Source organism: Halichoerus grypus, chromosome 14 (assembly GCF_964656455.1).
Source record: "Halichoerus grypus chromosome 14, mHalGry1.hap1.1, whole genome shotgun sequence".
NCBI lineage: Eukaryota > Metazoa > Chordata > Mammalia > Carnivora > Phocidae > Halichoerus > Halichoerus grypus.
In genome coordinates this window covers 51780966-51798495 of record NC_135725.1, presented here as the reverse complement: position 1 = coordinate 51798495, position 17530 = coordinate 51780966, and the positions used below count along the sequence as shown (strand labels likewise).

The following is a 17530-nucleotide window of genomic DNA, read 5'->3' as shown; positions in this document are numbered from 1 at the left end:
TGCCTTTTGGAATAATTAGAATGATAAGAAAAAAGAGGTTGTTTTGCTAGTCATTAAGTGTTATTCTCATTGCCATATAGGGATTTTTTTAGAATTTTTACTGTTATATTTAACCACTGTGAGAAACCATGTTCTTGCCTCTGTCTCACAGTTTTAAAGACTTTGAGCTAAACTCCTCATAAACAGGAATCTTGTTTTTGTTTTAAATAAATCTCCTAATACTTAGCTCATATATAGGTACTAAAAAGTCACTCATTTAATACCTTTTGGTTGATTGGATTCTCTGAGAGAGGTTGTATAGACTAAAAATAAAAATGAGTTCAAATAAAGCAATGTCTGCCTAACGAGTTGGGGATCATTTGAGTTTAAATCAGAGGACAGTGGTTATTTCAAATGAAATCTAGATAATATGCCTGATCCATTATATCACTGGTTCTCAGAACTTTGTCCATGGACCCCTGGGAATTCTGAGACTCTTTCAGGATGTCCATAAAGTCAAACTAATTTTATAACACTAAGCTGTTAATTTGACTTTTCTACTGTGTTAACATTTGCACTTATGGCCCAAAAACAATGGTGGATTTAAAAAAATACCCCAAAACTGCTGGCTCCTCAGTATAGAAATCAAGGCGGTGACACCAGACTGTTCTTGTAGTTGTTGTGCTCTTCACGGGCATGTAGGTGCAGTTAAAATAAAAAGCCATTTGCCCATAAGAATGCCCTTGATGAAGCATTAAAAAGTAATTTCACCGCATCTCAACCCTTTAGTGCATGTCTTTGTTAATATTCTAGTTGACAAAATGTAAAGTACAGATGAAGTACTCCAAAGTACCATGGTGTTTCGAGAATAAGTACTTGTGCATTCCTTTGAGTTGCAGGCTGAACTTTTTCATGGAATGCCATATTTATTTCAAAGAACAACTAACTGGTAATCCAAGCTTGGGTTTGGGGCAGACTTTTTTTTTTTTTAAAAGAACAAAGTGACCATGTCGCTTTAGGGAAAATATTGACAGTATTTATTGCTAAAGATAAAATTCAAAACTCTCAAGTGAAAATTGAAATTTTGGAAAATTTGTGTCTGCTATCAGGAGTTTGTAAGACAGACCAATGGATTTCAGTGTTTAATAGCATAAAAAATTGATATGGTTTCAGATTCTAAAGTATAACCTTTAAAGACCTACTATTTGTAGAATATTCATATTTTTCTGAAAAGGCTATTAAACTAGTCATTTCTCTTTCAATTATATGCTTGAGGTTGGATTTTCTTTATATACTTCAAACAAAACAACAGATTGCAACAGATTGAGTGCAGAGGCAGGTATGATAATCCAGCTGTCTTCTATTAAGAGAGACAGTAAAGAGATTTATAAATACATAAAACAAAGCCAGTCTTCTCAGTAAATTTCTAAAACTGTTATTTTTCATTAAAATATTAATTATTCAATATGTAATATATCTATTATTGTTTTCCATTAAGTGAACATATTTTACTTTTTATTTTTAATTTCAAATCCAGTAAGTCAATCGATATAACCCACATTAATAGAAGTTCTTTGGGCTTTTGAATAACTTTTATGACGGTAAAGAGATCTTGAAATCAAAAGTTGGAGAACTGATGCATTATGCTGTCATGTTTTTAATATTCTTACAATTCTTTTTTTTTTTTAAGATTTTATTTATTTATTTGACAGAGTGAGAGCAGGAACACAAGCAGGGGGAGTGGGAGAGGGAGAAGCAGGCTTCCCGCCAAGTAGGGAGCCTGATATGGGGCTTGATCCCAGGACCCCAGGATCATGACCTGAGCTGAACGCAGACGCTTAACGACTGAGCCACCCAGGCGCCCCATATTTTACATTTTTCTAAGCTCTGGGGAACGCAGCAAATAACAAAAGGAACAAAAATCTCTCTTCTCATAAATTTATGTTCTACAGGAGACAGATAATTAAAAAGCAACTAAGTATTGATATAAGTATGTCAGATAATGATAAGTACCATGGGAAACAAAGCAGGAGTTGGGGTGTTTTGTAATTTTAAATACAATGGTCAGGAAATATATAATACTTAGGATAGCATTAGTTGCTGTAACAGATAAACTCTAAAATCTCAGTGACTTAATACAAGAGAAGTTTATTTGTTGAACATTCAAAGCTCAGTTGATGGCAGGGTAGGCTGAGCATGTTTGTAGAGCAGTTTTGTTCCTTGTGGCCACTCAGGGACCCAGGCTGATGGAAACCACCATCTTCAGCATGTAGCCACATGATGGTGGCTTGTACCATTGGGTAGCAATGGAGATGGCAGGAAGAGATAGTTTTCTAGATCTTTTTTAAAGATAGAACAGATAGAATTTGCTGAAGGATTGACCATGGAGTTCAGGGGAAGAGGAATCAGACTCTTCTGTACTTTGTGGCCTGAAAAGCTAGAGGAATGGAGGGTCATTTACTAAAGTGAAAATGTTGGCAGAAGATATTCAGTAATAAAACTTGTTTTATTTTTAGTGAGCTGGCTTCTTTCTAGTAGAAACATACTTTTTTAACCTTCCTTTGTTTATATAGGTTCCTTTTAACCATTATTTTCTTTTGGGCCACTTTGCAGTAGAGTAACATTGTAAAATCTTTTAATAAAATTTTCATTTAACCAAATACATATTCTGTTTTATGTATAAATTTTAAAATTAAATTTTTTTAATCTAAATGGCTTTGAATTTTACTCTGCTATTCTACCTTTGATTCTTAAATGTTCTATTTTAAGGTACTAGAGAAGGACAGACTCGCCTAATCAGAGATGGGGAGAAAGTCGAAGCCTATCAGTGGAGTGTTAGTGAAGGGAGGTGGATAAAAATTGGTGATGTTGTTGGCTCATCTGGTGCTAATCAGCAAACATCTGGAAAAGTCTTATATGAAGGGAAAGTATGTCAACTTCTACTTTCTAATTACCATTATCTTAAAGCATTAGACAAAGGTTTTCTTTTCCCTTTTCCCCATGCTAATAAAATTTTCTTTGGTGTTTGACATTTAAAAATTCATTTCTATGGAGAGGATTTCCTCTTTTCCCTGCCTGGAAATTGATTTGTAAAAAAGTTCTTTCCATGTAGGGGAGCTGCATTTAATAGATTAGCCACTGTTTGTCTTTGGGTACTTACCATACGTAAACTGTTCCCAACCATTTTGGATTAGGAGCTTCTGTGCCACCTTTCACCTAATGCTTTGTGCCTCACTATATTTAATTTGACAAGATATGAGGGCCCCTATAGAGCAGTGCTTATAATGCCAGCATGTTTTGCTGAGTGGGGCATGGTAACAGCTAATACTTTTGGCCTTGAGATCAACCAATTAGAAACCCTCCTTTGGCCTTAATTGTGTAGTTGTAATATATCCCCTGCCTCCACCCCTAGTGAAACGCTGATCTTGCAACACACGTAGATGGTTGCTATCAATCATCATATTCCAAGTGGAAGATTTTAACATTGCATTTTGGAGAAAGTTTAAGTGTTATAATAATTATTTTAAAAAGGACATATAACATCTGTGATATGTCATTAATATGAACAGATAAGTTAGTAATCATTTGTCTCCTTTTTGTATTCCTATTGAAGGAATTTGATTATGTTTTCTCAATTGATGTCAATGAAGGTGGACCATCATATAAATTGCCATATAACGTCAGTGATGATCCCTGGTTAACTGCATACAACTTCTTACAGAAGAATGATTTGAATCCCATGTTTTTGGATCAGGTGGCTAAATTTATTATTGATAACACAAAAGGTCAAATGTTAGGACTTGGGAATACCAGTTTTTCAGATCCTTTTACAGGTAAGTTAGGAAAGTCTTCTGTACTTTCAACAATGTTGGTTGATTTTTTTTTTTTTTTGCTTTTGATGTGTTTAAACATCCATTATGATTAGCTGTTTAAATAAAAACCAAGATCTAAGATCTATAGCAGGTTTTTACTTTAAATTCATATAGTAATTCTGTATTTATAGAAACAATTATATGTTGTTCCTTTTCAAGATTTTATTTATCATTTATTTTAGAGAGAGAGACTGTGCACATGCGGGGGGGTGAGGGGCAAAGAAAGAGGAAGACAAAGAATCTCAAGCAGACTCCATGCTGAGCCTGATGCGGGGCTCTGTCTCACAACCCATGAGAGCATGACCTGAGCTGAAATCAAGAGTTGGATGCTTAACTGACTAAACCACCCAGGTGCCCCTTTTCCCTTTCAAAAATACAGCCACACTGTAAACTAAATCACGAAAATTTAATTTAGTCATATGAAATGAAAAGAGACTCAGAAGTTCCTTTATATAGTTACTCCTTTTTAAAAATACGTGTTTTGGTGAATTTTAGTAAACAAATTCTCTTCACATGAGGCTAAATTGGTTAGTTGGGCATCAAATCTAGGATTGAACTATGGGTAGTTTTAGTTTACATGTGCTTTGTATTCCACATTTTTAAGTTAATTGTTTATAACATAATATATAGTGTCTAAAATGTTCTAAATGGGGATTTGAGGGGAGGCAGGGAAGGGCAAAAAAAAAAAATGTTATAAATGGTATTAGGTTCTCAGACCAGTCCATAGATTATAATCCTAGTAGTATTAGTCTGAGTCCTTTTTCCTAGGAAATGGATTATAATACTAGTTGTACTAGCCTGAGTTTTGGGTCCTGGGAACTGAGGCCATGGTACAGGAGGAAATAAAATGCTTCCTTTTTTCTCAGGTACAGGGCCAGCTCTAAATAAAATTCTGAAATTAGCACTTTATTGTTAATATTTTCCTGTTGTCATTTCTCATGGCATTTTTCACGTGCTAGTGCTCTTCCTTGTTTTACAAGGATTCCATATCCCTTCCTGTCTTCCTCCCTCACAGATACTTCATGCTCCTAACTAAATTATCTCTTCCTCTATTTCAAAATTCCGTTGCTCATTCACCTAATAAAGCTAATGTCACCTGCATGTTGACTTAAACAGAATTATCAGACTGACTCACTACTGAGTATAAATGATGTAACCCCTCCCAATAGTTGCACTTGACAGAAAAAAAAATGGATTTATTATCTGGGTATTCTGTTGATAGAATTTCAGACAGTACAGAAGAGTGAACACATGATCATAGTATTGTGTCAGCTGTTTTGTGGAGCAGAAGACAGATGTTAGAGCAGCTGGCTCCATCTGGAAATCTTAGCTCTGGCTTTTTTTTGCTCTTCTGAATCTCTAACTTCATAAGCATCCTTTTGTGTATACTTTTTACATATGTCTTATTGTAGACACCTCTGGTTATTTCCCTTGAGGTACTAACAAAACATATACTCACACACACTCACACCCCACACATTTGTAAAAGTATAAATGGAAATCTCTTTCCTTTGTGGCACTCATCGCCTTTGAAAAATTCTCTTCTCCAGTAGGTTGTAAGCTTCAGTGGATACAAGCAGTCTTGTTCCCTGCTGGATCCCCAGCACTGCACGCACTATTTGACACATGAGTTAATGAACTCAGGGGTTCTCTAAAAGATTAACATTTGATGCCTGTGGTTTTGATAGCAACAGCAGGAATTCTAGTGAATTTGTATAGCAGCAGGAACTGATTACATGTGTATATTATTTAGGTCAGAGACCACCTGTAATATCTCCTTTTATATTTGAATTTTTAGTTATTTTAATATTTAAAGGCAGTGGCTAACACCTAATAAAGTGCTAAAGTTGAGAAAATGAAACTTAGAGAATCACCGAAATTTTAGTTTCTTAGTAGTCTTTCGTACTATAAGATGTTGACTAATTTCTGTTATACTGTCATGTGACAGCTTTACTCTTCTATTTTTTTCTCCAAGCTTAGAGTCTCCTAATGTAAGCATTGTGCTGTTTATGAAATTCAAAATTTTGGCATACTTCAGCTTTTCCTTTGTTTGCATGCATAGGTGGTGGTCGGTATGTTCCGGGGTCTTCATCAGGATCTTCTAATACACTGCCTGCAGCAGATCCTTTTACAGGTGGGGTGCAGTTTTGATAAATATAGCTTTCTTCACTTAATGTGTAGCATTTTGCATTATATGGCTTTACATTTTGGAGACATCATCTAATAATTAATAATTCCCTTATCTATATTCCAATTTTGATGGATCTCCTTTTCTTTAACTTCTAATTTTTGCTTTTTCCTGGAGTATTTTGTAGTTTTTCTCATGACTTTTAAATAGCATATTATTAGAACTCATCGTTTTCTCCAGTGGTCCTTCCTGCAAGGAGAGCAAGAGTCATTAAGGGCATAGTTTTTAGAGTCAGATAGACCTTGGTTCAAAATCTGGCTCTACCACTTACTTGCTATGAGAAGTTGGCAAGTTGCTTAACCTGTCTGAGCCTAATTTTTTTATCTGTGAAATTAGATAATAGGGGAACCCACCAACCAAGACACAGCATGAGTGCTATTACTGGCGAGATTCTACTGATCACAAGCAAAGAAGGAGCCATGTGAGTCGTTGATATTGGATGAAGTGGTGCAGTCAAGAAGTCTGTTTAAGCATATTTTGCCTTAGCATGGAAGGACACAGTCCACCCAGGATTAGTCTTCTAATCTATGTTATTAATGGCCTTCGTGAAGCCCTGGAAGTGTTGGTGTATCTCTTCACAATGACTTTATTTACCAAGGTATGCATGCCTCAGCATCAACACTACTGGGAAAAAATTGCCAAGCTTGGACTTTAATGCAGCTGAAGAAGTCTCTGTTTTCAGAGTAGCTTTTGATGTATTTTATGATGCTTTTGTTGGATCATCAGCCAGAGTTCCTGGACAATATACCCAATTTGGGAAGAGATTCTTGGCACTTATGGTATCCACTGGCCTTGCCAACATAGATTCCTGTCTAAACCATAGATTGGACCAACACACAACCTTCAGTCACTATCATGAAGTTGTGAATTGCTCTCAGTGAGCTTCTTCTCTCCTGTGAATGAATTGGTGGCCCAGATGCCCGTAGCTACACCCTGTGCATTGGTAACCAGTATGCTACAATCACCATCTATCAAGATCCAGCTAAATGTTGTGATGGCACAATGGCTATTAAGGAAACCCTTGATGACATAATGCAATTTAATAAGGTAGTAAGGATCTGAAGAGTAGATAAGAGGTGATGGCTTATTCAGACATAGTGATGCCCTGAAACTTAGAACAGCGTAGTTCACAGATCTCATTAGCAGCTTTTTCTTGGAACAGAAAGAAGCTTCAAGCATACCATCAAAATCAAGAGAACTCCTGGGGCCGTCTGTCTCACTGTTGCACAATGTCAGTAACTCCGAAGATTCAGTGATTATGGAGATATGCAAGATAGCATACTAGGATAACTGAACCACACTATTATAAAAAATAGATAACCGCACCTACATATTGAGATGTTATGAAAATTAAATGGTATAGTACATGTGAAGTTTAGCAAAATGCCTGGACTATATTTAAGCCCTCAATATATTTTAGTATATATTCCCCCAATTTTACCAGTAGCACTGGGGCAAAGAGTTTTTCCCATTCACCTTACAACTTAAGGTCAATCTTAATTCTCTTTTCTTTTCCTTATTTATGTGCTTCTCAAACTTCTAATGTTAATGAGAATCATCTGGGATGCTTGTTTAACTCATAAGGTCCTTCCCACAGAGATAATTCTGATACACTAGGTTGGTGAGGAGGTAAAAATTACTCATGCCCTGATCTCTCACCCATGGAGTCTGATTAAATGTTCTTTGTTGTTTGTTTTGCCGTTAGGTAACTTTAAAAGCTCCCTATAAGTTTCTAAAGAGAAGCCAATTTGGAGAACCACTAGGCTGTTATGGGTGGGCCTAGGAATCTGCATATTGAACAGGTGACTCTCACGTGGTTGGAGAACCACATTTAGAAAAGTGTAGGATCGTACTTTGCCTTATAATTAATGCCTTGGGCAAGTTATCCAGCCTTCTTCTAAAATAGTAATAATAATGGTATCTAATTGATACTTAAATGAGTATATAATATAAGATGCTTAGCATGCGGGGCACCTGGGTGGTGCAGTCAGTTAAACAGCCGGCTCTTGGTTTCAGCTCAGGTCATGACCTCAGGGTCATGAGATTGAGCCCCACCTTGGGCTCTGCCCCCAGCAGAGTCTGCTTGGGTTTCTCTCTCCCTCTCCCTTTGCCCCTTCCCCCTCCGCGCTTGCGCGCACGCACACACACTCTCTCTCTCTACCTTTCTCTCTCCTACAAATAATAAATCTTTTTTAAAAAGATGCTTAGCATGCTGCCTAGCATATTAGTAAAAACTCAACAAAGCCTCTTATTCTTGTTCTTCGTTATTTTAATTTATTTACATCTGCAGTTTAGGTTTTTTTTTCTTTTGTATAGTTTGCTTTTTCTGTATGTGTTACACTGGTTATACCAACGCCTAGATATTAAATTCAGAGGGGCTGGAAAAGTAGCTCATCTTTCTTCTTCCCACAAAGGCTGATCAGGACTCTGAACATCTCCAAATCCTGCTGATTCTTTCTCTACACTGGTTTTTCATGTTCCTTTCTTTCCATTTTCAATGAGACATCCACAAGTAGGATCTCAAATATGAGACAGAGCTATTATCATTAGCATCCCTAAATCTTACCTAGTCTCTTTTTTGCTTATGTATTAGCTGATCCTCTCTATTTCAGTAGAATAGTGTTCACATTTATTTTTTTGATTGTTTTTAATTTTTTAACGTTTTCTTTTTAAGTACTTTCTGTACCCAGTGTGGGACTTGAACTTACAACCCTAAGATCAAGAATCTAATGCTCTACCAACTGTGCCAGCTAGGCACCCTGTGTTTACATTTCATTATGGGAATATTTTAATTTCTTCTCTCCAATTCACTAATGCTTTTTCAATTCATTAGCATCTGTAATTATAATGTATAAGGCATCTAATGTTTATTTTGTAATTTGGGAATTACTTTTAAGACTAACATTTATCACCGACTATATGCCAGGTACTATTCTAAATGAATTTATAGCCCATTTATTATGTATATAAAGATGCCATTCTGAAGTGTGACTCATAATGAAAATAAGTTATTCTATGTAGAGAGGAGCATTTTGAACTTTAATTTGCAGTTACCTTTGCTTACTAGATGTGTTATTACATTTTAGGTGGTGGTCGTTATGTGCCAGGGTCTGCCAGTATGGGAACTACCATGGCTGGAGTTGATCCATTTACAGGTACACACTTTTCCACTTTTCATTTCTTTTTCTTCTTCGTTTTCTTCTTCTTCTTCTTTTTCTTCTTCTTCTTCTTTTTTCTTTTTTACATTTTTAAAATTCGTTGAAACTTTTATTTAATGAAAGATTGAGAAAACTGGTATCTTTTTCTTGCTAGAGAACTTTTCATGTAGTAGATTAAGACCAAACTTCTTGACCTGGCTTTTATTTTTTATTTTTTAAAGATATTATTTATTTATTTGACAGAGAGAGACACAGCAAGAGAGGGAACACGGGCAGGGGGAGTGGGAGAGGGAGAAGCAGGCCCCCCGCCGAGCAGGGAGCCCGATGTGGGGCTCGATCCCAGGACCCTGGGATCATGACCGGAGCTGGAGGTAGACGCTTAACGACTGAGCCACCCAAGGCACCCCTTGACCTGGCTTTTAGAATGTTCTCAGAATTGTGTCATACTGCATATGGGACTCATGTAGGAAACTTAAAAAAACCTCATCTCCAGAGAAGCCCACTGAGTCTATTACTGCTCTGGTTTGAGGCCTTGGCAAGTGTTCGTCATCTTCCAATGTGATTCTAACGTGTAGTCAGGATTGAAAACTGCTATTCTGTCATAAGTCTGGTTTACTCACTACCCTTATGAAAACTGAGTTTTTTTGCATCTCTCCTTTGTTCATTCTTAATGTATTGAGAATGTTATTCAGGGACGCTTGGGTGGCTCAGTTGGTTAAGCGTCTGCCTTTGGCTCATGTCATGATCCTGGGGTCCTGGGATTGAGTCCTGCATCAGGCTCCTTGCTCAGCGGGGAGCCTGCTTCTCTTTGTGCCTCTGCCACTCCCCCCTGCTTACGTTCTCTCTTTCTCACTCAAAATAAAAATCTTAAAAAAGAGAGAATGTTATTTACTATGCTACATGTTCTGTTTAAGAGGACCCAGAAAAAAAATTGCTTTTGTGATTTAGGCCTATGCTATCTGGCCTTCTCCTGACCAATTAATTTTTCTTTTTTATTCTTAGTATCTTGCCTAGACTCTGACACATCTTACTTGTTCATCATTGTTGAGTATAGGCAGACATGCTTCCCTCTGTATTGACTATTAATAAAATGCAGAACTAAATTTGTGGTTCACCTCTTGCCATATGTTTTCCCCTACTTGTTATTTTCTACAAGAGACTAATATATGTGGGACATATATGTTCTTGACCATAATAAAATATATACTTACGAATCAGCACTCTACTTAAGAACTAACTTGGTATATGATGATTTCTGTAAGCTATTTTTTCATTGCAAAAGTAACATTGACTGGTGGTATTGAAGTATAACACAATGATTAAGATTGAGGACTCTGGAGTGAGAATGCTTAGATTCAAATCTCTGTTCCACTACTTTTTATGTGTTTTGCCTTGAGCCAGTTATTCTGTTTCTGTGCCTCTACTTTTCTCATTTGTAAAGTTGAAGTAATGTCTACCTCATGGAGTTAAGAGCTTAAAATTACAAAATGTATATAAAGCACTTTATACAGAATAAATACTTAGTAATTGTTAGCTGTACCTGTTGTATTAGAAAAGAGTCTAAAGTTAACTGTGCTTCCTGTCATTTCTCAGAAGTTATAGTTTTTAACAGTTTGGTGTATATACTGGGCCTTATATACCTTAGTCAAACTTATTGTCATCTCTTACTTAGACAAATGAAGTAATATCCTCCAAATTGGTCTCTCCATGGTCCATACTGCAGCCAGCGATCATTTTACAGTTGAACTTTGTTTATACTCCTCCCTTGATTAAAATCCTTTAATGGTTTCCCATTGAATATTTTTTCTTGGCTTGTATCAGCTTCCTCTCTGCCTTTTTTCTGCCCAGCCATACCGGCCTGTGTCGGTTTCTTGAGCGTCCCATGCTGTTTTCTACCTCAGGAGTTTGGTAGATGCTGTTCTGTCTTAGAATACTTGAGCCCTTTGCTTTGTTATTTAGATCACAAATTATTGTTTGGCTTTTCCTCCATTTTCTTTTTTTATTTAATTTTGTAATATAGTATTTATTAAATGAAATTTCCTGGATGTTCACATACGCCCTTTGCTGGATCACCTACTCTATGATAAGCTCACATTGCACCCTATACTTTTCTTTCTTGTTTTACTTAATTGTTTGGATGGTATTTGATTTGCATTCTCCTTACCACAACTAGACTGTAATGACCAGGACTTTAGGCAATGTCTTTTAGCTCATCTTTGATCATATCAATAAATATTTATGCTTTATAAGCAATTAAAATTAATTTTGTGTATTTATCTCATAACTTAATCTTTACCTACCTTATTCTTGTTTCTGATATATTCAGAAAATCAAAATGTTTTATACGTATTTTTGTGAAATACCTTAATTTTTGCATTGGAACAAAAATAAATTAAGATTTGGCAGGCAAGAATTCTACCACTGAACCACCGATGCTAAATTAAGATTTGGAATGCAGGTAAAATACAAATTAGGTTTAAATTATACTTTAATTGACTTTAGTCACTATGTATTGTGCTAAATTTTCATCCTGTGCCAGTTTTTTTTGACACACTGCATTTTGGTTACTATAATAGGGACTTAGGAAATAAAAATGTATAAAAGACTAGGACCCTTTCCCTTCAGGAACCTACATCTTGGGGGGATTTATTGAAATGATGGAGATCATATGGTCTTAGTCTTTCTCTGACTGACTTACTTCACTTAGCATAATACGTTCTCTCGTTCCATCCACATCATTGCAAATGGCAAGATTTCATTCTTTTTTATGGCTGACTAATATTCCAGTGTGTGTGTGTGTGTGTGTGTGTGTGTGTGTGTGTGTGTGTTTGTATACACACATTTTCCTTATGATTTCACTCATAATGTGGAATTTAAGAAACAAATGAGCAAAGGGGAAAAAGAGAGAGTCAAACCAAGAAACACTCCTAACCATAGAGAACAAACTGATGGTTACCAGAGGCGAGGTGGGTGAGGGGATGGGTTAAACAGGTGACAGGGATTAAGGAATGTATTGTGATGAGCACCAGGTGATGTATGAAAGTGATGAATCACTGTATTGTACACCTGAAACTAATATTATACTTTATGTTAACTAACTGGAATTTGAATAAAAACTTATAAAAATAAATTAAATGATGGAGAAAATGACAATGCCTACTATATCATTTAGAATAAGCAGTAAAAGACATGAGAAGAGACAATATGCCTTAAGATGGGAATGGAAGGTTTCATAATTGTTACGTACTCTCTGATCTTTTAAAACTTTGTAATTTAGGTTGAATCTTAGAAGTATGAGAGATGTAGAGAATATGAAATGGAAAGGCTTTTGTTTTACATTTAAGCTCCCAGTCCAAAAACTAAAATTTATTATATCAATAAATATAAACCGTATATAAAATCTTATTATTTTCTTTTTTCTGAGGTTGTTTTATTGCATGCACTGAGTAGTTACATATCTAAATAATTGTTAAAACAAAGTCATACAATTAGAAAAATCTCAGTTTTGTCTACTCCTTATGATTTTCATCATCTTCTGTTCTGTAAATAGGGAATAGTGCCTACCGATCAGCTGCATCTAAGACAGTGAATATTTATTTCCCTAAAAAAGAGGCTGTTACTTTTGACCAGGCAAACCCTACACAAATATTAGGTAAGTGCATTTTAATTATACAGTTTTCTCACATATCCATAGACTCTTTGCAGTGCACTCAAGACTGTTTCTCCTCCTCACATGAGCTAGGAACTGGGTGCTTACATGATAGAGACTTCTGTTGTGGGATTACACAACTGCGTCGACTACAAATACACAGTCTGATAATGGACCCTTAATACTTTCAAGAAGCCTTATACAAATATAAGGTAAATGCTTTATGATGATTTTAATGGAAAAAAAAAACTAAAAGGGAAAAATAGAAATCCCCTAAGATCTTAATGTTTTCAGGAAAAAAAATAATGAAAACAAATGAGTAAAGCATTTAAACAATAAGTTTTCTCTTAAAAAAATTAGTGGCCCTTAGAAATAATAATAAAAGGCTGTTCAAATTGTCCATTAAAAATGAAACTGCTCAGTTGACTTTGAATGCTTTTTCTGTTAACTTTTTCCTCTCAAAACAAAATGATAGGTGTTTTTTGGACAGAGAATCCTAGCTCTGTTTGCCACTACTACTTCATGAGAATTGAGATATGATAACATATATACCTCAATATAAAACGGGGGGGGTTGTCAGAATTAACCTTTATACCATATTTATAAAAATCATTGGTAAGGGGCGCCTGGGTGGCTCAGTCGGTTAACCTTCTGACTCTTGGTTTTGGCTTAGGCCATGATCTCAGGGTTATGAGATAGAGCCTCATGTCGGGCTCCACACTTAGCAGGGAGTCTGCTTGAGATTCTCTCTCTCCCCCAACCCCCGGTCTCTTACTTTGTCTCTAAAATAAATAAATCTTTAACAAAAAATTGTTTCATGAAAACATGAAACATTCATGTTTCGTGAATATGGTAACAAAAGGCAGTATTTCCATTAAATATGTTTTTAAAGTAATGTGATGTCAAATGTGCATATGGAAATAAGTCAATAAATTAAATATTATAAATAGACATTTAACTCTTCAGTTAATTCATTAATAGTCATAGAAGTTGACATAAGTTGGCTAAAAGTTGTTATAAATTTTTTCTTTGAGAAAATAGAAGATTGACCTATACTTGGGTATAATGACATGATATTGCTTTGAAAACCAAAATGATTACAAGTATGATCTACTTTAAAACTTACTTGAAGCAGAAAGTTTCATAAGATCTTAGAAAATAACAGGTAAAATAAAAATCATCACAGTAGCCTTTCTTTTTCTCTACTGTGCTCAACTAAAAACATTCACAGGCCTTATTCTTAATTTATGGTCTTTGATAATTGCCATGAAAAGTCTTACCTTCCCCATGGTGTATGGTGGAATACTCTTATTGAAAATTTTGACATTTTTATATCATATTTGGCTAATTACAGTTAGAGAATTTTGAAAGTTTGGGTTTGGGTTCTAGGTAAACTGAAGGAACTTAATGGAACTGCACCTGAAGAGAAAAAGTTAACTGAGGATGACCTGATACTTCTTGAAAAGATACTGTCTCTCATATGTAATAGTTCTTCAGAAAAACCCACAGCCCAGCAACTTCAGATTTTGTGGAAAGCTATTAACTGGCCTGAAGGTATGCAAACAGTCTTTAAAATGTAATTAGAAAGCAGTAAGCATATGTTTTCATTTCTGTCAGTATTACTGGTGTTTCTAGATTGAGTAAAAGTTACCCTGGGTAATTGTAATTCATAGTCTTGATTTGGTCACATGCCTTATGAGAATCTGAAGGGAATGTAATGATCCCCATACATATACCATTTCATATGCCATTTTACAGCATTTGTGGATCCCCTGCAAACCACCCAAGAACGTTTTGTGACCTATTAACCCCAGGCTACAACCATTTGCTATAATTATTTTTTTAACTCACTTAATTCCTTTTAAATTCCAAAAGTGTCCTCTCCCTTATTACTTTTTCATGCTATTGATTAGAGAAGAAAAATCATTTGTCCTGCTTAATATCCCATATTGTGAATTTGGCAGATCACTTAATGTGTTCCACTATCTCTGTAGTTCCTGCTAAACATAATTAGATTCTGGTTCAATAGATTTTTTTTTTTAGATGAATACCCTTTATAAATAATGCTGCATACTACCTTTATATCACAGGGCACATAATTTCTGGATTCTTTACTTTTAGTGATGCTAAGATTATAGAGTGGATTCATTCAGATGGTGTCTGCCCAATGCTTTGAATGTAAAGCCCTCCACCAACCTGTAAGCATCCTATTAGCATTTGTCAACTGGAATTCTGTTAAAAAAGCTTTCCCTCTTGGGGCGCCTGGGTGGCTCAATCAGTTAAGCGCCTGACTCTTGATTTTGGCTCAGGTCATGATCTCAGGGTTGTGAGATCTAGCCCTGAACTGGCCGCTGCACTAGGCGTAGAGCGTGCTTAAGATTTTCTCCTCCCTTCCCTTACCCAACTCCCAGTCACACACATGTGCGTGCTCTCTCTTAAAAAAAAAAAAAAAAAAAAGGAATACTTTAAAAAAAAGAAGCTTTTCGTCTTCAACTCTCTGGTCTTATAGGAACTCTCTGGTCTTATAGGATTTTTAAAAGCAAGGTCCCCATCCCATTCATTCCACTAGGATTTATTGAATACTCAGTATGTATCAAGCTAGATAATAATCCATTTAAATTATCTTTAAAGTGTACATGATCTTGTAAAAATAAATCCAGTCTCTATAAATATGAAAAATTAATTAACAAAAGTTTTAGAAATATACATATTTTGTAAAGCAGGCACATGGTTTTTAACATTTTCTGAAATGGTCGTGTGTTAATGAAATAAGATTCTTAAAACTGAGTAATAGTCATAGGAATTTTCTGGGTTTTTATAAACATTAATGAATTTTTCTTTTTAATAGATATTGTCTTTCCTGCACTTGACATTCTTCGGTTATCAATTAAACATCCCAGTGTGAATGAGAACTTCTGCAATGAAAAGGAAGGGGCTCAGTTCAGCAGTCATCTTATCAGTCTTCTGAACCCTAAAGGAAAGCCAGCAAACCAGCTGCTTGCTCTGAGGACTTTTTGCAATTGTTTTGTTGGCCAGGCAGGACAAAAGCTCATGATGTCCCAGAGGGAATCACTAATGTCTCATGCAATAGAACTGAAATCAGGGAGCAATAAGAACATTCACATTGCTCTGGCTACACTGACCCTGAACTATTCTGTTTGTTTTCATAAAGACCATAACATTGAAGGGAAAGCTCAATGCTTGTCAGTAATTAGCACAGTCTTGGAAGTTGTACAAGACCTAGAAGCCACTTTTAGACTCCTTGTGGCTCTTGGGACACTTATCAGTGATGATTTAAATGCTGTACAGTTAGCCAAGTCTTTAGGTGTTGATTCTCAAATAAAAAAGTATGCCTCAGTATCAGAACCAGCTAAAGTAAGTGAATGCTGTAGACTTATCCTAAATTTACTGTAACAATGGGGATGGGGCTGAGATTTTAAATTGATAAGTGTTTTTTCTCACGTTTTACATGACTGATTACAGATGGTTGAAAAAAAAAAAGGCTGTGGATTAAGTAAAATTTCAGATCTTGTAAAGTGGGGGGTAAGAGGAGATAAAGAAGAAATAAAATTTTTGCACTGATGAACTGTGAGATTTTCCTGTGTGATGTGGGTAAGTTTTCAGGAGTTTAGAAACAAGAATAAGCTAAAATCAACAACAACACAGATGCTACAGTGGCATAATGTTCATACCTTTGCCACATAAGATAAGAACGTTTATTTATATAATATGCTTCTACTACTTATATACCCTAAACTGTTACTTGTCAGTGGTTGTCTTTTATTTAACTTCTGCTCTACTCATTTTCATTGCTGATTCTTTCAACAGCACTGATACATTTCAAGGTCTTATTTTAACATAAGTACTTTAGAATTTTCAAAAATTAAGTTGTTATAAATTATTCCATATATCGAAAAGATATAATTTCTTCATTTAAGTTACTTGTAAATAGAAATTATGTTTGATGGCTTATTTTTAGATGAAGGAAAAGCAACTTACTAAGCTGCATTAGGTTGTTATCAGTTGAGACAGATGAGACCCCAAATTAACTCCAGGCTTATGATCATTTTCTTTTGTCCCTCCCTATTTGAGGTAACTTCATTATTCATTCTAGTTTTGATATTAGTTTATTTTTGGTAATTTCCATTGTCTCAAAGGGAATTTGAAATGTGGTGAATTTTATCAAGCAACTGTGCAAGCAATAACAATGTTATTGGCAAGTCCAGAGCCTATCATGTAAAAGTAGTATTTTTGAGCTTCTAACATGATCCAGGCACTATGCTAACCACTTTGATATTTAATTTCCAAAACCCCTTAGATGAAGGGTGATGGTGTCTCTATTTTCAGAAGTAAGTATAATGGGAGGAATCATGATAGGAGAAAAAAAGAAAAGTGCATACCATACAATACTTTCTAGAGAGAGGCATCACAAATTTGTCTCTGAACACCCTAGCAATTAACACAAAGGAGGAACCAGCACTTTAATTACATAATTTAATGTGTTTACAAGAACTTGAGTTTCTTAAGAGAAGCAGAACTATTCCTATTTTTAAAAGTGGGAAAGATCTTTTCACAAAGAGGACTTTGCCTAAGATAGTGAGCAGCATTCTCAACATTTATGGTATACAGAACCATCAATTTACTGGCTTAATGACAAATTGCAAAGAAGAACAGTTCTTCCCCA

The 17530-nt window shown here is 35.5% G+C and overlaps 1 protein-coding gene across 3 annotated transcripts in view; it reads left to right on the top strand.

The window, feature by feature from the left end:
- The window catches only part of PLAA (phospholipase A2 activating protein), a 37361-nt gene extending 20929 nt beyond the window's left edge, over positions 1-16432 (top strand). For 2 of the 3 annotated variants that reach the window (XM_036122846.2, XM_036122849.2), the window contains 7 exons: positions 2749-2906; positions 3593-3812; positions 5914-5985; positions 9126-9194; positions 12748-12849; positions 14236-14400; positions 15695-16432. In XM_036122846.2, coding sequence (XP_035978739.1) covers positions 2749-2906; positions 3593-3812; positions 5914-5985; positions 9126-9194; positions 12748-12849; positions 14236-14400; positions 15695-16260 — 1352 coding nt within the window. In that variant the 3' untranslated portion in view covers positions 16261-16432. The remainder of the gene's footprint in view (positions 1-2748; positions 2907-3592; positions 3813-5913; positions 5986-9125; positions 9195-12747; positions 12850-14235; positions 14401-15694) is intronic. The other variant, XM_036122847.2, reaches the window with a different exon arrangement.
- Positions 16433-17530: the final 1098 nt, after the last annotated feature.